Genomic DNA, 22,710 nt, shown 5'->3' with positions numbered 1-22,710 from the left:
GGAGATATCTGCTTTAACAAGCATGTCCCTAATGTTGCGCCGTCTGGTATAACATGACATAAGTTTCGTATGTCCCAAATTAAGTTCCTGGTCGGATTGTACTATATGCCACATTTTCTTAGAAATTTGGTTAATGCCACTACTCGCTTGGCTAAATTGGCCCACCCATGGGAGGATTGCATTGGGCTCATTAGTTATAGGTTTAGCTTGTAATAATGTAGACCGATCTGTGGCCAGGGCCTTCAATTTGGCTTGCTCAAGGAGTGTAGATGGGTAGCCTCTAGCCAGAAATTTGCTGATCATACTGTTCATTTGGGTTTCCGCTAGTACAGGATCTGAAGTGATTTTTAGGTAAGCACTTTGATTGTTGTTCACTTGACCTGATGAAAATGCACAAGTAAAAGCATTGAAACGTTGTCCTCAACACAGATGTAAGTCTTTTTATTATGTCGCTTGGAGTGCCGCACCTTCAGCTGTGTTTATTCTAATATTTGTGGAGGCACCCAGCGCTATTGGACTGGATAATGGGAGAGCCGGACCTGCATGTTGTTTATATATATATATATATATATATATATATATATATATATATATATATATGTAGTAAATACTCAGCGGCACTCAGTCTGTTCAGTGGTCAAAGCTTGTATCAAAAATAAGGATTATTCAGTAATTTTTAATACAAGTTTTGACCACTGAACAGACTCTGAGTGCCGCTGAGTATTTACTACGTACATGCAATTGAACTTTTTTCAGAGGGCACCAGGGCAGCTGCGTACAATCGTGGGAGTGCCGGTCCAAACCACATTTATCTATCTATACATATATACATATATATATACATATATATATACATATACATATATATATGCATATATACATACATATATATATACACATATATATATATATATATATATAGTGTGTGGCCCAGAGCCTACATTGTGTAAATTTATACCTTCAGAAATGAATAAAACACTACAGGCAGCCTTACTTGCTCAGGCTGCAGTGACAGAGACACACGAGAGCCTCTGCCTCCACGCTGCCAGGGAAGTCTTCATTCTTCCCTGCGCTGTGCAGCCTGCGCGCTCAGCCAATGACTGAGCCGCAGGCTGCTGCTTCGCACACTATTGGACAGCTGAGCCGTCGCTCAGCTGCCCTGTACTAGTGTGCTATGCGGCGTTGGCGGCTGCTAGCGCTGCGGGGAGCTGGGAGCGCTGCAGATCGGATAGGTAAGAAATATCCGATCTGTGGCGCATAGCGGGGGGCCCTTTTAGAAAGGGGGGCCCGGGGTATGTACCCCCATGGCCCCCTCCTTAATCCGGCTCTGGCCGTGTGTGTATCAAGACTTACCGCGGCTACGTTTGACGGCATGGCTGATGAGCGTCGGATCCTAGCCCGAAAGGGTATTCCCAAGGAAGTCATCCCCACTCTTATTCAGGACAGGAAAGGAGTAACGTCTAAACATTACCACCGTATTTGGAGAAAATATGTGTCTTGGTGTGAATCCAAGAAGGCTCCTACGGAAGAGTTTGAGTTGGGACGTTTTCTCCATTTTCTGCAGGCTGATGTGGATGCGGGCCTTAGATTGGGGTCAACAAAGGTCCAGATTTCGGCCTTATAAGTTTTCTTTCAAAAACAATTGGCCTCCTTTCCAGAAGTTCAGACGTTCGTGAAAGGGGTTCTGCACATCCAGCCTCCATTTGGGCAACCAGTGGCACCATGGGACCTTAATGTGGTGTTGCAGTTCCTTCAATCGGATTGGTTTGAACCTCTTCAGGAGATAGATTTGAAGTTTCTCACTTGGAAAGTGGTGATGCTTTAGGCATTGGCATCCGCAAGGCTGGTGTCTGAATTGGGGGCCTTGTCCCACAAGAGCCCTTACCTGATCTTCCATGAAGATAGGGCAGAGTTGAGAACTCGTTAACATTTTCTTCAAAAGGTGGTTTCCTCTTTCCACATAAACCAACCTGTTGTGGTGCCAGTAGTTACTGACACGTACGCTGAGTCAAAGTCTCTAGATGTGGTTAGAGCTTTGAAGATTTATGTCGCTAGAACAGCTCGAATACGGAAAACAGAGGTTTTGTTTGTCCTGTATGTTCCCAACAAGATTGGGTGTCCTGCTTCTAAGCAGACTATTGCGCGTTGGATCAGAGGTACGATTCAGCAAGCTCATTCTACGGCTGGATTGCCGTTACCGATGTCGGTGAAGGCCCATTCTACTAGGAAGGTGGGCTCCTCCTGGGCGGCTGCCCGGGGGTCTCGGCATTACAACTTTGCCGAGCAGCTACTTGGTCAGGGTCAAACACATTTGCAAAATTCTACAAGTTTGACACCTTGGCCGATGAGGACCTAAAGTTTGGTCAATCGGTGCTGCAGGGTCATCCGCACTCTTCCGCCCGCACTGTAGCTTTGGTATAGACCCCATGGTCTTGATGTCGTCCCCAGCATCCTCTAGGACGTTTGAGAAAATAGGACTTTGATAACCTACCGGTAAATCCTTTTCTCCTAGTCCGTAGAGGATGCTGGGTGCCCGTCCCAGTGCGTACTTTACCTGCAGTTTAGTTATTACAGTTACACAAGTTGTGTTATCCTGGTTTCAGCATGTTGCTGCAATTAACACACGCCAACAGGAATGAACTATGTTGAATGCCATGTGTGCGGCATGTTTGAGGATGTGAGTTGGTAGATATCTCACCACTAGTTAAGTAATTCCTTTCCTCGAAATGTCAGTCGCCCTGGGCACAGTTCCTACAACTGAGGTCTGGAGGAGGGGCATAGAGGGAGGAGCCAGTTCACACCCAATGAAAAGTCTTTAGAGTGCCCATGTCTCCTGCGGATCCTGTCTATACCCCATGGTCTTGATGTCGTCCCCAGCATCCTCTACGGACTAGGAGAAAAGGATTTACCGGTAGGTTATCAAAATCCTATTTTTTTTGTCATTTATAAACATTGAATATTTTTTTTGAATAATTAAAATAACACCCACATTTGCTATACTGCATTCACTCATTGGGGGTAATTCCAAGTTGATCGCAGCAGGAAAGTTTTTAGCAGTTGGGCAAAACCATGTGCACTGCAGGGGGGGCAGATATAACATTTGCAGAGAGAGTTAGATTTGGGTGGCTTATTCTGTTTCTGTGCAGGGTAAATACTGGCTGCTTTATTTTTACACTGCAATTTAGATTGCAGATTGAACTCACCACACCCAAATCTAACTCTCTCTGCACATGTTATATCTGTCCCCCCTGCAGTGCACATGGTTTTGCCCAACTGCTAAAAAATTTCCTGCTGCGATCAACTTGGAATTACCCCCCATTGTTGTACGATAAGCAGTAATACTGCTACAATTGCAGTTACTACTGTTTAAATGATGCGGCATCTGAAGAAAAATGGTCAGCACCAATGGGGCTACGATCAGAAACCCTTCAGCGCCATAAATGCGGCATATCGCCGCAATTACTTTCGTGTGTGAGCTACTTCCACCTAATTGGGTTTCCCTACTAAGAATTTTGAATGCATAACCTCTGCATCTGCTTTAAGTACAGAGCTTGTGTGCAAATGTTGGATCACTATTCTCCTGCATAAGGTACCTGTAAAAGCGTGACCTGTTGCTAAGAAAAATAAACAAACAAATACAATAAATAAAAATAAATAAATAATAAACAAAGGTGTGTAGATGAAACCAGTGACTTTTTTTTCTAAATAAGTGAACATGATGTTTTACAACCCCGCAGCCAATCAGACCTTTGCCTTCATTAATCTTGTGTTTGGATGTTGTAGAGCACTTTTCCTAATTCATTGTGTTGTCTGTATGTGTCAGGGTTGTGGAAGTCTGTACACATTGATGATTTGAGGAAGTCCAAGGATATGGTGACAGATGTAACGGGATTTCAGAATCTCACCATAAGCCAACTGTTCCACAGTGAAGGTAAGTCTAGAACAGTCCATTTAACACCTTCAGTGCTAGGTAGGTTGGGTATGCGTGACCGCCGATCAGCATACCGACGCCGGTATCCCAGCAGCAGAATGCCTGCGGTGGGGGCGAGTGCAGCAAGCTTGCTATGCTCATCACAGGTTCTATTTCCCATTCTATGGGTGTCGTGGACACCCACGAGTGGGAATAGTCCTGTTGGTCAGCATGTCGACCATCGGGATTGTGAAAGGGCGGGATTTAGGGGCCGGTGTTGTGACCGGCAGTCTCCTAAATCCGATATCCAAAATATACCGAAATCCAACTTTTTGTGTGCGACTGAGATAGTGACACCTCTCTTCCTGAGTGTTCAGTGTACACAACCTTTATTTCAGGTACACAATTCTCAAAAGTGTTGTATAAAATTACACTCAGTCTGTGTGTATAAGGTGCATATGAAACAAATGCATTTCGTGTTTAGACTTGGGTCCCATCCCCAAGAAATCTCTTTATGATATGCAAACATTCCAAAATAATTCTGGTCCCAAGCTTTTCACAGAAGTGCTAAAGGCCAATCCCACTAGTCCTCAGCACTACAGGAGTGCAAATGGCCCGTGCAGAGGAGCTTGCTGTATATTCCATTCATAAGGAGAAAGGTTTTGCTATATGAATTTTTTTTAGACCTTACTGGTCTTTAAGAATCTGATAGGGACGAAACAACAGATCTATGCAGTAGTGGAATTCCCACTAGGCGCGTGAGGCACACATGTCTGGGGGCGGCATTTGCTGGGGGGGGAGGGGTGGCACACTTGGCTGTTTATCTGTAATACAGATCTTCTTTGCGATACAAAAGTCTCCAGTGCTGTGCTTTGGAAAATGTGTATTTTGATATACTCAGGCACGGAGACTAGTTGCAACTTTTTTTATGGAGTGCCGGCTGTTATGGATTCTATATATAAATATATATATATATATATTTATTTTTTATTTGGAAATTATGGGGGTAAGACAATGGGCAGCAAATTGTGGTCCAGGATTTGGTAGTAGGGTGAGGTTGGGCTGCTTTGGTGGCCTTGAGGCATCCGCGATCTGGCATCCGAAATGACGGGGGCAATGGCATGATGAAGAGGGGGAGGGGGTGGTGGCAGGCAGTAGTGTCCCTAGGGGCGGCCTGACCCCTGAATTCGGCTCTGGATCGATCCTTTCTGGGTCCTGCTTTATTATACTCTGAACTGTCAACTTATGAGCGACATCTAATTGAATACTGCAATATTTTTGTGCAAAGAATTTCTGGAAGGGAGAAGTGAGGGAGACCCATTATTTGAATACCCTTGATAATATCCACTTGCCTGTGATGTGAGAGCAGCAGATTTCCTAATAACATGGAATAGTTACAGTACGTGAGGCTTCTGTTACACTGATGCAGGAATATTGTGGTCTTAAAGATTTATATAAGATGAAGCTCACACATAGAGTAGTTTAGTGTGAGTACAGAGAGTGACCATGTGCCAAAGGGCAGAGGCTCTGAAAAAAAACAGAAATCTGTCCTTTGATTACTAGCAAGTGATTACTTCTGTGCAGACCTGTATCTCTCCAGCGCTGTCTCTCTATCTTTCGTGTGAAATACGCTTCAGACATTGACATTTTCCCTCATTGTAAGGAGGCCATGTAAGCTGAGATATTTCTTGTGGTGGTGGAATGGTTTCGCATTCTGGCCTTAATGCACTGGGGCCATGGGTTTCATCCTGACCAGGGCACAGTCTGTGTGGGTTTTTATATTCTCTCCGTACTGTACTTGCATGGTTTTCCTCTGGGTTCTCGAGTGTGCTAGCAAAGTCCAAACACATAATACTGTAGTCGTTTATTTCGCTGCTGATAGAATGTAGCCTAGTGTACTGTATGTGTGTTTGTGTCGTAGAGCATTGTTGCCTTGGAGAGTGATAAATTGCACAGTGATAAAGTACCAGCCAATCAGCTCCTAACTGCCATACTACAGGCTGTGTTTGTAAAATGACAGTTAGAAGCTGATTGATTGGCACTTTATCACCGTGCAATTTATCACTCTCCAAGGCTTGATAAATCTAGGCCATTGATTGCAAGCTCACAGCAACTAATGTGACTGACTAAAAAGTCTCTGTAAAGTGCTGCTTAGTACTATGTTACTATTTAAATATATAATTATATAAATATTGCAAATTGTTTGCACAAAAACGTGGATCTGTGATTATAATATTCCGACTTTTTAACATTAATGTTGTCATTCTTGTCCGTATAACTGCACTATTAGACCAGAGTTAGTGCCGAGTGATTGGCCCATGGGGCCACATTAAGGGAAACACATTCCCCTTCAGCCTTATATCATTATTACCCGTTATTTATATAGCTATTTATATCATTGAGGCTTATGATCGACCACATTGTCATATTGCACAGCTAGCAGCCTTGTATTTACTATCGGCAAGCCCTAGCTACAAACTATGGTGGTAAAGGATGATTATTACTAAGGTTTTTGTTTTTTACATTTATTTCATTTGCTTTGCAGAATCTACAGTAAAAGAACCTGAAAAGGAAAGTGAAAACAAAATAGCAGACTCAGAAATGGAAGTGGAGATGGGCATTGTCAATGAGGACAGCGCAACAGATGCTAGCATCAACCTAGAGAAATCCAAACCGGTGGAAATGGAGATAGATACTGAAGTGACTGACAGAATGGAGACTGGAGAGGAAATAAATGAAGACCATGAGATGGAAACAGATGTGGCATCACCCAAATCTGAGGATGTAGGAAAATATGAGAATCATTGAAAAATGTGGTGACTGGATGTGTGTGTTGGGGACGACGACGACAGTCTCTTACTTTTAGTTATGGATGAGTCAGAGGGAATCCTGTAACATGGGTACAACAATAAATATCTGCTAAGAGGCAGAGGAATTTGGGACTCGGCCGGGCGGGCGAGCCGTGTCTCTATAGTCACCATTGACATCTCTGAGGCACTTGAAACCTGTGGTTACTAGTGATTTGATAGATTTTATTTTCATAAATATTTGGTCAGCCTACCATGTTTGGAATAGTAATGGCAAGGTTATAATGGGCCCTTTTTCTGAGTTCATTTGTCTTTCATCAGAAGTGAACTTTGCTATAACCACTCAGCAGCTCACCTGTTCTGGTTATAGCCTGCCACACTATCATGTGTGGCAAGCTCGAGTGTCTCTTCCTCCTAATTGGCTTCTTGCAGTGACCAATTGGAATTTAACATACACTTTTATCATGGAAGTGCTACAATCAGCAGTGGAAACACAGGCGACATTGGCAACGGTGGCCATATGAATGGAGCATCATATTAATAAGGAAAGAAGGATTTGCAGAAGCCTCAATATGAGTATTCTTCTGCTTTTTATTACTGATATCATAGATCAGGCCATTACTACTAGTGCTGCTGCCCATCAGTAGTTGCATTATTATTGAGGGCTGTTACTACTAGTGCTTCTGTTAATCAGTAATAGTATTCCTGTTTATTGATAGAGAGCATTGCTACTAGCCCTTCTGTGCAGAGGTATTGTCTCAGAATGACCTAAAACTCGGCGTTATTTATTAACTGTTTCTTTTATGGCGCAGCATATTCCGTTGTGCTTTACAGGTGGAACAACAGTAATAGAATAAAACTGGGTAATAACATACAGACATAGAGGTAGTTCTGCTGCTTCCGATCAGTTCTGGCATTACTTCTGCTGTCACACACATACTCTTAGTGCTGGTGCATATCATTGCTTATGTTTTACAGTTGACAAATTATTACTGATGAACATATCTGTGGCATAGTATTGCCAATGAACACATCAGTGCCATAGTACTACAGATGATCATATCAGGGGCTTAGTACCAACAAAGATCATATCAGTGGCATAGTAGTACTGACGAATGTATTAGTACAGATGAACGAATCAGTGGTATAGTACCACATATGAACATATCAGTTGCATAGTAGTACTGATGAGCGTATCCGTGGCATAGTACCACAGATTAACATAGTCCTGGTGTTTGTGTGTGTTTTGTATAATATGGAAATGTTTAGTGTCATTTTCTTAGAATGTTACATTTATCTTATTATATTAACATAGGAGGTCTGGTAACTATGAACACGGACTACACTGAGGGGAAATTTCAATTGCAGGCGAAGGGTGCAAATTGCTGTTGCCAAAGCATTTAAACGCTGGCAACGGCACTGCGTCTCGCGCCCATCGCCCATCCGGACGAATTTGCATAAATCTGCTTTTAACTCTGCGGGGGTGTGAGCAGTTTGGTATGAGAATGGACTGCCGCAAAGTGTGACTGTTGCTGCACTGATTTGACCTGCGATGTCTTCGCCCGCAATTGAATTCCACCCTAACACTTCATGAAGGAATTCTAAAGTTTCCCATATATAGTTTCTTCGGGAGGCATTTGATATGCTGGCTGGCGAGTTCCCGGCGCTCAGCATACCGGCGCCGGCATACCGACAACTATTCTCCCTCTTGGGGTGTCCACGACACCCCTGGTGGGAGAATAAATAGCGAGCCCGCAACGGGCACTTTTGTACTCACCCCGCTACTGGCATGCCAGCGCTGGGATCCCAAGCGCCGGCATAAAAGTAGTAGAGCCAGTTTCTTCATCGGAGAAACACTGTAGCTCATATAATGGCTGTCTCCTATGTAGGCACTGAATGCTTTTAACACACATAAAGCTAATGTAACACAGTTTATTCATGTAGTGGGATTTTCCTGTATCCAATCTCTTTCCTGATAATATTGGTCTGTGCACATATTGCAGATGCTGGACACCACCACTCTTATCCGGAGCTGTGTGCAGTGCGCTATAGGGCTGCTGAGAGATGATGGGAATGTAAGCAGTCGCAGCACCCGGAGGATTGAGATCCTGATAACTCTACTGAGCACACAGGATGAGATAACAGGTATCGTTCTGTTACCTATTTATCATTTTTATAGAAACTTGTTTATGACATGATTTCAGCTTGTGACATGTGTATAGCTGCATTTTCCATTTCTTAAAATGATATTGCATTTATCTGTATATAGCTCCATTTCCCGTCAGCTTGCTTGTGTACATCTGTTTTCAAGATTTATTATTATTTGTATTATTATTAAATAATGTTTCACTTACGTCCTAGAGGATGCTGGGGTCCACATTAGTACCATGGGGTATAGACGGATCCACCAGGAGCCATTGGTACTTTAAGAGTTTAATAGTGTGAGCTGGCTCCTCCCTCTATGCCCCTCCTACCAGACTCAGTCTAGAAAATGTGCCCAGAGGAGCCGGTCACAGCTAGGGGAGCTCCGTAGGAGTTCTTTTATTTTTTTTTATTTTTTAGAGTTTAGGCACAGGAAGGCTGCTGGCAACAGCCTCCCTGCTTCGAGGGACTAAGTGGGGGGGGGGGGGAGGGGGGGGGGGAGTAGTGTCCGCGCTGCGGGGTCTGAGCCACTATCTCCACTGACAGGACACTGAGCTCCTGAGGGGATCGATCGTTCGCCGCCATAGGGGATCGCTCACCCCAGCAGCATGCCGCCACCACCTTACAGAGCCAGAAGACTTCAGTGGCGAGTTAGTCACCGGCTCCCCTGGCAATCAGGGAGCCAGTGTGAAGATGGCGGCAACAGGGTAGGGAGCGCAGTACTAACTGCGCTCCAGGGGTCATCGGTACATGGAGCGGTGCTGTGAGGGGCGCCCTGAGCCAGCACCTACACAGTCCACAAAGCCTGTCAGGGCCCCCGGATCGCTGCCAGCACAATTCCTCAGGCCAGTTTAAACTTCAGCAGAGCGGGAAGCAACGCCATGAAAGGGAGCGGAGCTTCTCCTCAGAGCAGACCCAGCAGTGTTCAGCGCCATTTTCCTGCCTGCAGAAGCGCTGACAGGGAGAGCTGTCCCTCCAAAGGCAACTCTAGCTATCTATTACGGTACCAAGGGGTTATAGAAGGAAGGGAAGCCATATATACATACTTGTGTAACCTATTAAGGTGCACAGTATGCGCTGGGTAGGGGTTCCCCTATACCTTGAAAGCGCTGTGTGTGGGTTTGCTCTGATCTCTGTGGCTCTCTTGGCATTCTTTGGGGGGAAACTCTGTCTGCCCTTTCCATGTGTGTGTGTGTGTGTGTGTGTGTGTGTGTGTGTGTGTGTGTGTGTGTGTGGAGTGTTTATTGTCTCCCAAAAGCCATGTCTAGGGACTCTGTGTCATATGCTGCAGAGGATAATTCCTCTCAAGATGATCCCATTCCATGTAATCAGGATTGCACTGTTTTAGCGCAGATCCCTGCAAGGGAGCCTGAATGGTTAGCCTCTCTTAAGGGTATGATTTTTCTGATTTCTACTAGAGTTGCACAGACGGAGTCTGCAACTCAGGTCTCACAGAACTCTATGGCAGTTTGGTCCGGTTCTGTTACCTCAGGGCCCCTTAATGTACACTCTCAAAAACGGACTCTTGCACAGTTTAAGCAAGATGACACTGATAACGATTCTGACACAGCAGACGGTGATGGGGATGTGCTGCGGGGGACGGCATCTCTTGCAAAGGGGGTGCGGTTGATGATTGAGGCCATTAGAGATGTGTTGAATATTGCTGACACAACACCTGAGCAGGTTGAGGAGGCTTACTTCACTGACAATAAGAAAGCCTCGCTAGCCTTCCCTGCGTCTAAAGAATTAAATGCTATATTTGAAAAATCCTGGGAAAAACCGGAGAAAAAATTCCAGATCCCAAAAAAGGTTCTGGTTGCTTTTCCCTTCACTGAGGAGGATAGAAAGAAATGGGAAAACCCACCCATAGTTGACGCATCTGTTTCCAAACTGTCAAAGAAGGTGGTTTTACCTGTCCCGGGATCTACCGCGTTATAAGAACCAGCTGATCGCAAAATTGACGCTACGCTCAAATCCATTTACACAGCTTCAGGGGCGATATTGCGACCTACTATTGTCTGTGCATGGATCTCTGAAGCTATAGTAAAGTGGTCAGGCACATTACTTGAGGATTTGGATACAATGGATAAAAGTGACATTGAATTGTTTTTACGTAACATACAGGATTCTGCAGGATTTATGGTGGAATCCATGAAAGACCTGGGTTCGATGGCCACGGGGATATCCTCCATGTATGTCTCAGCTCGCAGAGGTCTTTGGCTGCGCCAGTGGTCTGCCGACACGGAATCCAGGAGAGGTGTGGAGATCCTACCATACACAGGTCAGGCTCTCTTTGGGGAAGTGTTGGATGCGTGGATACAGAGGAGCTCTCCTGAGTTTCTCTGATTAAAGAATTTTGTTAGGCTTTTTATTTTCAGGGAGCACTGCTGGCAACAGGCTCCCTGCATCGTAGGACTGAGGAGAGAGAAGCAGACCTACTTAACTGATAGGCTCTGCTTCTTAGGCTACTGAACACCATTAGCTTCAGAGGGAGTCGGAACGCAGGTCTCACCCTGCCGTTCGTCCCGGAGCCGTGCCGCCGTCCTCCTCGCAGAGCCGGAAGATAGAAGCCGGGTGAGTATTAGAAGAAAAGAAGACTTCAAGGCGGCAGAAGACTTCAGATCTTCACTGAGGTAAGCGCGCAGCGGTAACGCTGCGCGCCATTGCTCCCACAACACACACACAGTGCAGGCACAGATGGGTGCAGGGGGGGTGCCCTGGGCAGCAATAAACCTCGGGACTGGCATATTGGGAGGTATTAGACTGCGGAGGCAGTAAATCTATGAACCCCCGCCATTTTTTGTAAATTAAAGCGGGACCGAAGCCCGCCGCTGGGCGGAGCTTGATTCCTTAGCACTAACCAGCGCCATTTTCACCACAGAAGCTGCAGAGACGCTGGCTCCCCGGACTCTCCCCTGCTGAACTCAGACCAGAGGGCTAAAAAAGAGGCGGGGGGCACAATTATTGGCACAGTGAGTGTATAGGTTGTTATTATTATAACATAAAAGCGCTATCTGGTAAATTTCCAGTGTCAGTGGGCGTTGGGTGTGTGCTGGCATACTCTCTCTCTGTCTCTCCAAAGGGCCTTGGTGGGGAATTGTCCCCTTATAGTTCTATCCCGGTGTGTGTGGGGTGTCGGTACGTGCGTGTCGGCATGTTTGAAGCAGAAGGCTCGTCCAAGGAGGAGGTGGAGCAGATGAGTGGTGAGTCCCCGTCGGCGGTGCCGACTCAGTAGTGGATGGATATGTGGCATATGTTAAATGCAAGTGTGGCATCATTACATAAGAGACTGGACAAAGCTGAGTCCAGGGAGACAACAGGGGGTCAATCCACGGATTGGACCGAGTCACAGGGCCCTTCGGGGTCTCAGAAACATCTCTTGTCACAGATAGTAGACACGGATACCGACACGGAGTCTGACTCCAGTGTCGACTACGATGAAGCAAGGTTGCACCCTAGGGTGACAAAAAGTATTCAGTGTATGATTATTGCAGTAAAAGATGTTTTGCATATCACTGATGAACCATCTGTTCCCGACACGAGGGTACACATGTTTAAGGGGAAGAAGCCTGTAGTAAACTTTCCCCCGTCCCATGAACTTAATGAGTTATTTGAAAAAGCTTGGGAAACTCCAGATAAGAGACTGCAGATTCCCAAAAGGGTTATTATGGCGTATCCTTTCCCTATGCAGGACAGGATACGTTGGGAATCCTCTCCCAGGGTGGACAAGGCTTTAACACGCCTGTCTAAAAAGGTGGCGCTGCCGTCTCCGGACACAGCGGCCCTCAAGGATCCTGCTGACCGCAGGCAGGAGACTACGTTAAAGTCTATTTATATACATACTGGTGCTTTGCTCAGGCCGGCAATTGCGTCGGCATGGGTATGTAGCGCAGTTGCAGCTTGGACAGATACTTTGTCAGCTGACCTTGATACCCTGGACAGGGATACCATTTTACTAACTTTGGCCCATATTAAGGACGCGGTCTTATATATGAGAGATGCTCAAAGAGACATTGGACTGCTGGGTTCTAGAGCCAATGCCATGGCTATTTCTGCGAGACGAGCCTTATGGACCAGACAATGGACGGGTGATGCGGACTCAAAAAAGCATATGGAGGTTTTACCTTACAAGGGTGAAATGTTGTTTGGGGAGGGGCTCGCGCACCTGGTTTCCACAGCTACCGTGGGTAAATCTACCTTTTTGCCTTTTGTTCCCCAACAGCAAAAGAAAACTCCACAGTATCAGATGCAGTCCTTTCGGTCGCAAAAGTCCAGAAGAGGTCGGGGCTCCTCCTTCCTTGCCAGAGGTAAGGGTAGAGGAAAGAGAACACCTGCTATGGCTAGTTCCCAGGAGCAGAAGTCCTCCCCGGCTTCTACAAAATCAACCGCATGACGCTGGGGCTGCCCTAAGGGAGTCCGCACCGGTGGGGGCACGCCTTTGACTCTTCAGCCAGGTCTGGGTTCGGTCAGACGTGGATCCTTGGGCGATGGAAATTGTTTCCCAGGGCTACAAGCTGGAATTCGAAGAGGTGCCCCCTCGCCGATTTTTCATGTCGGCATTACCAGCTTCTCACCAAGGGAGGGAAGTAGTGTTAGCTGCAATTCAAAAGCTGTGCCTGCAGCAAGAGATTGTCAGGGTTCCCCTGGCCCAACAAGGAAAAGGGTATTATTCAACCCTGTTTGTGGTCCCGAAGCCGGATGGTTCGGTCAGACCCATTTTAAATTTAAAATCCCTGAATTTGTATTTGGAAAAATTCAAATTCAAGATGGAATCGCTTCGAGCTGTAATATCCAGCCTGGAAGGGGGGGATTTTATGGTGTCAGTAGACATAAAGGATGCATACCTTCATGTCCCCCTATATTCCTCTCATCAGGAGTACCTGAGGTTCGCTGTACAGGACTGTCATTACCAGTTTCAGACGTTGCCGTTTGAGCTTTGCATGGCCCCAAGGATTTTCACCAAGGTGATGGCGGAAATGATGGTGCTCCTGCGCATCCCATACTTGGACGATCTGCTGATAAAGGCAAGATTAAGAGATCAATTGCTGAAGAATGTGTCGCTCTCCCTGAAAGTGCTCCAACAGCACGGATGGATTCTCAATCTGCCAAAGTCACAATTGGTTCCAACGACTCGACTATCGTTTCTAGGCATGCTTCTGGACACGGAACGGAAGAAGGTTTCTCTCCCGTCAGAAAAAGCCCAGGATCGGGGGGCGTGGCCTGGCTAGCAAGCCGAGAGGAGGTGAACTGTGAGGGCTCCTGTCGGTTCTGGACTTCAACTAACTAAAGATATCACCTCGCAGGTCACCACACGCTCCTTACTGTGTGCACCTGCTCTCTACATCAGCTAGCACCGGAGGGAGTCGGTTGCGGAGCCGGGGTGCCCTTATCAGGGCTTCTGCAGGTTGCGGCCTTCCCCTCCCCAAGAAGCCGGGGTCTGTGGTGCGACCTTCCGCCCCACCGGAAGTGAGGCGGACCGGGACTGCCGTCTGAGGAGGCCAGGAGGACGAGCATACACGCCGGACTGTCGGAAGGAGGCACCCCTGAAACCGGCGGCCCCGTCCTGTGACCCTGCGGCGGCTACCGAGGCCGTATACAGCTGGAAGCGGAGACGGCTCAGTGCGGCGGGTAAGTCCCCCACCTGCACATCAGCGCGGCATCGGGTCTCATCCCTCCCTCTCCCCTTACCTCTACTGCCCCATCTGCTGCAGCCGCGGACCAAGGAAACGGTCCCCGGAGCTCCCGCGAGACACGGCCTAACGGCGGGCCTCAGACCGGGACCTCGATTACGGGGTCAGGCCGCTGAAGCGATCGGCCAGCTGGATCCGGGACGGCCCGTCATACATCGCGGACAGCCTCCCTCCTCTTGGACGTCGCCCTCTGCGGCAGGAATCATCATCCGGCCAGTCGGGAAGCCGCCCGGGGACCGAGGACTGCTGAAGCTACACGGGGTGAGTGCTGCAGTGGGTGGCGGCGGCCATATTGCGACTGGCGCCGCCGAGCAGTCTGACACTGGGGCTGACGCTGGGGAGCTTCCTTGGGGTGCTCGGACCCGGCGCTGTGCTCCTGTCGGTCCCGCGACGCTGACCCCTCGCACCAGCGGCAGTAAACGCTGTGAGGAGCCGAGGGACAGGACGGCTCCATCTGCCAGCCGGCGGCCATCTTTTGGCTGGCAATATAAATAAATTAAATTACCCTGCTCCCCGTCCTGTGCACCCTGGAGCACGGAGCCGAGAGAGACACTAGGCCTCGCTGCGGTTCGTGGTCTGCCCCCCCCACGCGGCCTAGAACCTATATCCTGTGGCGGCCCGCCGGGGCCCGTTTACTCACCATAATCAACCTGAGACCTGGCCACCCGCAACTGCCACGACTCTCCCCCCCCCCCCCCCAACTATTCAGAGGCTCCTAACACTTTAATCAGGGGCTCGCTGACCTCTACCCACGGCATTGTAGCTTTGCTGCTGCTGCTATATCCGTACAACCGGCCCCCCTCGTGGTGACTCCTGGCCGGTGGGCCTTCCCGCAGTTAACCAAAGCCCACCACCGCCGCAGAACAGAACCAGAGGAGCCTGCGGCCGAGATAGCGGACCCTCCCCCCCCCAGCCGGGGGTCACTATATATTTAGATACACCCATTCTCTGCAAGAACAGCAGCTGCTCATTCCCAACCCCCGCCTGGCCCACTGACCACCTGGACACGCCGTGGCACCGACAATCGATCACGCACCATCTCCTCCGATGTCCCCTGGGACTGGACACCACTAGCAGGTGGACTCTCCTGGCCTGCGACCCACAATTCTACGAGGTAACCCGGCTAAGGGTGCCGCATTTCACCCCCACCGACACGATACGAGCCCCAGCGGCCATCTCCCCCCCTGCTGTTACGAGATACCCTCTGGAGCACTGAGAACCAGCACAGAACGCCACGCAGCTGGCTAAAAATCCACATACCCTGCCGGTAGTTCTCATATCTTACAAATACAGCCCCACTATGTAGTTATTGCTACAACGCATCTACTACGAGCTCTCCCTTTTGCCAGGAGGTCGCCTCAACAAAAGGAGCCCATACCTACCCCCCGCCCACTGCTAGTCCACCCACAGCCACAACCCGCGGGGCGTCTTTCTACCCCTTGCGTCCCTTCTTCTACACTACTACTGACGGGCCTCATGCCCCACTGAACATACCATAATCTAGCCCTCCAGCGGTTAACCCTTAGGCCTCATCGTTTGCACATCTCTACAAGTCGCTCCAATACTTTCTCTAACCTGCACAGCCTACCACCATGTCTAAATCCACCGCCTCCATTAGAAAGCGGGCGGGGACGGACATAACCCAGCACTTCACCAGAGCCGACAAAAACGACAAATCATCCTCGCTCTCTGGACCCCCCTCCCCTAGCCTTTCGGTGTCCGACAAGGAAGATTCATCTTCATCCCCCGCTCTCTCAACTAAAGAGGACATCCTAGCCTTGAAATCGCTCATCATGGATTTCAAGGAATCATTGGAGTCCAAACTAGATAACGTGGTTGCCTCCATTAGATCGGACATCACGTCCCTATCCACTAGGACCTCCAAACTTGAATCCCGTCAGGACACCCTACACAAAGAGCAGAGCGAGACTATTAGAGACATTGACTATCTTATCCGAGACATCTCGGAACTACGCGATAAGAATGAGGATTTGGAGAATCGCGAGAGAAGAAACAATCTCCGCATACGGAATGTTCCGGAATCCGTCCTCCCTGCGAACCTCGAAACATATCTACACAAACTATTCTCCACCGTGGTTCCAACTTTAGGCTCCCGCGAACTGCCACTAGAAAGGGCCCACAGAGCTCTCCGGCCCAAACCACGAGAAGGCGATCCCCCTAGAGATGTGATCCTACGCTTCCTTAACTTTAAAGATAAAGAACTGGTACTCAACCCTACCCGGAGCAAGCCGTACATTCTATTTGAAAATACTAGGCTACAATTCTTCCAGGACTTGGCCCCCTCCACGCTGCTCAAACGGAGAGAGCTAAAAGATCTAACCTCCACGCTCCGCACACGCGGAATCCGATATCGCTGGGGGTTCCCCTTCAAGCTGTTGATTGATTTCAACGGAAAAACCCTCATCGTCCGGGACCCCAGAGAGGGCAGAGACTTCTTAACACATCTAGAGGACTCCGACTCTGCACAGGTGGCGACCACCACCCGCCAGGCGACCTAACTCTCCTCACTTCGAAGGTCACCTACACCTCTTGCTCCATAGAAGCATACTGACCAACCCGGGGTAAAACGTCCAGACAGTGCTTAACGCAATGGATTGGCCCCGAATGTGCCATGAGACCCCTCTGCCTTATTCTCAAACTCACTATTTTTATGTCAAGGCCCTGGTCACACTAGATATCCCCGGGACTATGACTCAGATCACCCCCATAGGGAGTGAACCGACCTTTGAAGAAAATACGCTGGAGCATATAGGGAACTGGCTGAAGTACACGACTCTGCCTTGTTTGCTTTGCTTTTACTTAAACTATGTTACCGTTATGTTATTTACTGCTTATACGTTTGTTTTACATCACTTCCCCTTGATGCTTCTTCCCCTAAGGCCAATGCTAGCACACTCTCTGACTAACTCCACCACTGGAGGGCCATGATCCCTCATCCACTCCATTCAACACACGAGTTCATGTTGTCGAACTCCTACTTATAAACACACTCCCCCCCCACCCTACCTCCTAGGAGGGAGTACGGTAATCACCCGGTGCTTCCCCACCTTGGACCAACCGGTCCTAATTCCTGTGCTGGTTCCTCCTCGCTGGTCGTGAGGTTCCTCAGCGCGGATCTCCCCCCCCCCCCCCCCCCCCCCCTTTTTTTTTTTTTTTTTCTTTCCCCCCGCTCCTCTCACCTCTTTCTCTCTATCCTCTTAACTTTTTCTCTCTCCTTCTTCTCCTCCCCTTCCCTTTCACTTCCTCCTCTTAACCACAACTCACAATGCCCCTGCTGATAGCATCCTTGAACGTCAAGGGCCTCAACACTCCCCAGAAACGTTCCTCCCTGTTCCGATCCCTTCGCACTCTCAAAGCAGACATAGTATTTATTCAGGAGACACACTTTAAATTCCAGTCACACCCTGCCCTCACCTCTAAACGATTCCCGACGGCTTTCTACTCCTTGAGCCAAACCCAACACAATGGAGTGGCCATTTTGGTAAACTCTAAAATCCCATTTGTGTTGGGTTCCTCACATACAGATAAAGATGGGCGGTTCATCATTTTAACGGGTAGGCTCGGACACCTAGAATGCACTATAGACACTGTCTACGCCCCTAATTCCGGGCAAGCGTCCTTCTTCAACTCCTTTTTCTCCGCACTATCTAAAGTCAGAAGAGGCTATACAATAATAGGTGGAGATTTCAATACCGCCCCGGACTCTCAACTAGATAAGTCCACTCCCCAGTCACGTCCACACCGTGACCCCTCATCCCGAGCTTTAAATAAACACACACGGGAATCCGGTCTCATTGACGTCTGGCGGGCCCTCAACCCTACGTCCAAGGACTACACCTTCTTCTCGTGTCCACACCAATCTTACTCCCGTATCGACCTCTTCTTTTGCAGCACCCAGGCCTCCAAGCACATATCCGACTCATCCATCATCACCAACCCATGGTCAGATCACTCCATCATCACCGCCACTTTTAATTTCCTTGACACCCCGACAACCCGACCGGCCTGGCGTTTAAACGAAACACTACTGAAAATTCCCCAATTTCAGGAAAAACTCAGACTTGCCCTTGCAGACTACTTCACTTTGAACATCACTGACTCCACTTGCACCCCACTGATATGGGAAGCACACAAAGCCGTCATCAGAGGTCACATCATTAGCTACGCCTCACACAGAAATAAAGAACATAAACAAAAACTGACCTCCCTCACAGAAGAGGTCCACAACCTGGAAACCCAACACAAACAGCGGCCTTCCCGTCCCCTTTACACACAACTTACCACTGCCAGAGCGGCCCTGAACGCTTTGCTGGCCGAAAAAACCGAGCACTCACTCCGCTGGCTGAAACAAAGATTCTATGAAAAGAGCAACAAAGCTGACACCTTATTGGCCAGCAGACTGAGGGCCCGAAAAGCACAATCCGCCATCTCAGCGGTCAAAGATGACAAGGGCTCACTCCAATATAACCCCTCCACTATCAACTCCCTTTTTAAAGCTTATTATGAGCGGCTTTATAATCTCCCAGATAGACTGCCCACTCCTGACCAAACCCACCCGCCCACCCCCGACTACCTGATATCATGTGACCTGCCCCGTTTAGACCCAGAGACCTCGTCGGGCTTGGACAGGCCTATCTCAGAGGAAGAAATCGCCTTCGCTATTAAATCTCAGAAACCGTCTAAAGCCCCTGGCCCAGATGGCTTTCCTATGTCATACTACAAAACCTTCCAACCTTCGCTACTTTCCCATCTCACGAAGGTATTCAACCTAATACTAGAGGGCTCCCCCTTCCACTCTCAAACCACCAAGGCCACTATCACTGTAATTCCGAAACCGAATAAAGACCCCCAACTAATCACTAACTACCGACCTATCTCACTCCTGAACACAGACCTCAAAATTTTTGCCAAAGTTCTAGCTAATAGGCTCAACCCGATTCTTCCCTCACTGATCCACCCAGATCAGGTGGGCTTTGTCCCGTCCAGGCAAGCGCTTGACAACACTAGACGCACGATCGACGTTATTCACTATATTAACCACCATAAGATCCCATCCCTGGCGCTTGCTCTGGACGCGGAGAAGGCCTTTGACAGGGTCTCCTGGCCCTTCATGCTACAAACCCTGCAACACTTCGGCTTTCGTGATAAATTCCTACAGGCTATACAAGCCTTGTACCACAACCCCTCGGCTTCAGTACATACAAATGGCCTACTATCGGATCCCTTCACGATCTCCAACGGAACCAGACAAGGTTGCCCACTATCCCCCCTCATCTTCGCATTGATTATCGAACCCCTCGCGTGCCACATCAGAGCCAATCCAGATATCTCTGGGATCACTGTTAACCGCACTCACTACACTATATCCTTATTCGCTGACGACATACTCCTCACACTATCGAACCCGACCATCTCTCTCCCCAATTTATTTCGAGAGCTATCTATATACGGCAACCTCTCGGGATATAAAATCAATCAGTCAAAATCCGAAGCCCTTTCCTTACACATCCCCAAGCGCATAAAGACTCTGTTACAGGCAAATTTCGAATTTTCATGGCGTAAACACTCACTTAAATACCTAGGAGTCCTCATAACTAAATCATACAACTCTCTCTACCGAGCCAACTACCCCCCACTCATAACCTCAATTCTCAAGGACATCCGCCAATGGGAACCTTATTACCTCTCTTGGATCGGACGTATCAACGCCATAAAAATGAATGTACTCCCCAAACTCCTATACTTATTCCAAACGCTTCCAATTCAGGTCCCCTCACACACCCTCCGCTCTCTCCAATCCTCGCTAGGTGACTTTATTTGGAACCATAAAAAGCCTCGACTCCGACGAGAAATTCTGGCCAAGCACTCCCAACTGGGTGGCCTAGGCCTCCCCATCCTTCAACGCTATTTAGCTGCGACTAAACTGAGCCAATTGGTGGCTTGGCACGCGCCGAGAGGCACCAAACGATGGGTTGACCTGGAGAGCGACTTAATCGGCATTTCTTCAGTCTCCCATCTACCTTGGGCCCACAGCAAAAGCTACCCCCAAACTAGCCTCCCTACACCTACTGTAGCGGATACGCTCGGAAACTGGAAGACCCTAAGCAAAAAATTAAAACTGCCTATCTACCCCTCCCCCCTAACCCCTATTTGGAACAACTCAGCATTCCCCCCAGGCTTATCCTCAGCAATGGCTCGTCCTTGGATCTCTGCTGGTGTCACTAGAATCCACCACTTTACAGAGAAACACGCCATCAGATCTTTCTCGGATCTACAGACTACATATGACCTGCCCAACTCCCTACACTACCAATACTTACAAATACGGCACTACATCTCCTCTCTGCACCTCCCATTCCCACTCCCAATCCCTTCTTCTTTCGAAAGGCTTTGCCTGTATAATCCTACTGACAGAGGAATCATCTCCCTTCTCTATAAAACCATCTTGTCCCCGGAAACCCCCGCCCTTGAACCCCACGAACTGGCCTGGGAAACTGACTTGGGACAACAGTTCGAGGCCGAAGAGTGGGAAACTGTCCGGGCCGCGGTCTCGAAGTGCTCCATCAGCGTGGCCATCCGCGAGAACTCGTTTAAAATATATACAAGGTGGTATTTGGTCCCAGACCGCCTACATAAAATGTTCCCTAGCTCCTCAAACCTTTGTTGGAGAAACTGTGGTCAGGTGGGTACGTTCTTCCACACATGGTGGTCCTGCCCAGTGATCACACGTTACTGGACCATGGTCCGTGCCCTGCTTACCCAGTTACTAGACCTTCCGCAGCCTCTCTCACCCACCCATCTTCTCCTCTGCGCCCCCGTGGACCAGGTGCCCAGAGACTCAAACAAACTGATCCTCCATATATCATGTGCAGCTAAATACCAAATAGCACGCAACTGGAAAGCACCAGACGCCCCCAGCCGTCAGGCACTAACAAATAGGATCTGGTTCATCGCACAAATGGAATACATCACCAGTCTCCAACACAACACAGTCCAAAAATTCCATTCCACTTGGCTTCCCTGGTACAGATATAAAAACTCACCCCTTCCGGGACTTAGCTAGACTGTAAATCACACTGTGCTCACTTGATTTGATCTCTCTTTCCCTCTCCTTCTCTACCTCCCCTATCACCCGAGCTCCGGGTTAATCGGAGTCCTCCCCCTACATTCTGCCTCTCCTAACCCCATTTTATCCACCCAACAACCCCCTCTTCTCATTCTGACTAGCTCCCACGATACGATAGTCACAATAATTGGAGACACACCTTTTTATTTTTTTTTTATTTTTTTTTTCTCTTCCTTTTCTTTTTCCACTTTCTCTCTCTCCCCTTTTTTTCCCTTTGAGAGTTTTCTCTCATCTGATTACAAATTAATCTCTATTGTCATTACACCCTTCACGACGAGTCTTGTGAAATTTGACCCATGTCACATTTACTATATTATTGTTCGCTTTATTACCGTATGTTGTTAACATTGTTTATTACTCATAATAAAAATCTTTGATTGAAAAAAAAAGAAAAAGCCCAGGATCTCCAGAACATGGGGGGTCATTCCGAGTTGTTCGCTCGTTGCCGATTTTCGCTATACTGCGATTAGTCGCTTACTGCACATGCGCAAGGTTCGCAGAGCGCATGCGCTTAGTTATTTTGCACAAAAGTTAGGTATTTTACTCACGGCATAACGAAGCTTTTTCATCGCTGTGCTGATCGTAGTGTGATCGACAGGAAGTGGGTGTTTCTGGGCGGAAACTGGCCGTTTTATGGGAGTGTGTGGAAAAACGCAGGCGTTCGATTTGCAAAACGCAGGAGTGGCTGGAGAAACGGGGGAGTGGTTGGGCAAACGTTGGGTGTGTTTGTGACGTCAAACCAGGAACGAAAAGGACTGAGCTGGTCGCAATGGCTGAGTAAGTCTGGAGCTACTCAGAAACTGCTAAGAAATTTCTATTCGCAATTCTGCTAATCTTTCGTTCGCAATTCTGCTATGCTAGGCTAAGATACACACCCAGAGGGCGGCGGCCTAGCGTGTGCAATGCTGCTAAAAGCAGCTAGCGAGCGAACAACTCGGAATGAGGGCCATGGTCCGCGACCTGCTAAAGCCAAAAACAGTGTCAGTTCATCAATGCACTTGAGTTTTGGGAAAA

The 22,710-nt window shown here is 48.3% G+C and overlaps 1 protein-coding gene across 7 annotated transcripts in view; it reads left to right on the top strand.

Annotated features, from left to right (window-relative positions):
* The window catches only part of RNF213 (ring finger protein 213), a 680,515-nt gene that overhangs the window by 461,401 nt on the left and 196,404 nt on the right, over positions 1-22,710 (top strand). For all 7 annotated transcript variants that reach the window (XM_063928518.1, XM_063928521.1, XM_063928520.1 and 4 more), the window contains 3 exons: positions 3,824-3,931; positions 6,456-6,694; positions 8,721-8,862. In XM_063928518.1, the coding sequence (XP_063784588.1) occupies positions 3,824-3,931; positions 6,456-6,694; positions 8,721-8,862 (489 nt within the window). The remainder of the gene's footprint in view (positions 1-3,823; positions 3,932-6,455; positions 6,695-8,720; positions 8,863-22,710) is intronic.

The sequence above is a fragment of the Pseudophryne corroboree genome, chromosome 6, assembly GCF_028390025.1.
Source record: "Pseudophryne corroboree isolate aPseCor3 chromosome 6, aPseCor3.hap2, whole genome shotgun sequence".
Classification (NCBI taxonomy): Eukaryota; Metazoa; Chordata; class Amphibia; order Anura; family Myobatrachidae; genus Pseudophryne; species Pseudophryne corroboree.
The sequence above is the reverse complement of the archived record's forward strand: the minus strand, read 5'-3'. Positions and strand labels throughout refer to the sequence as shown.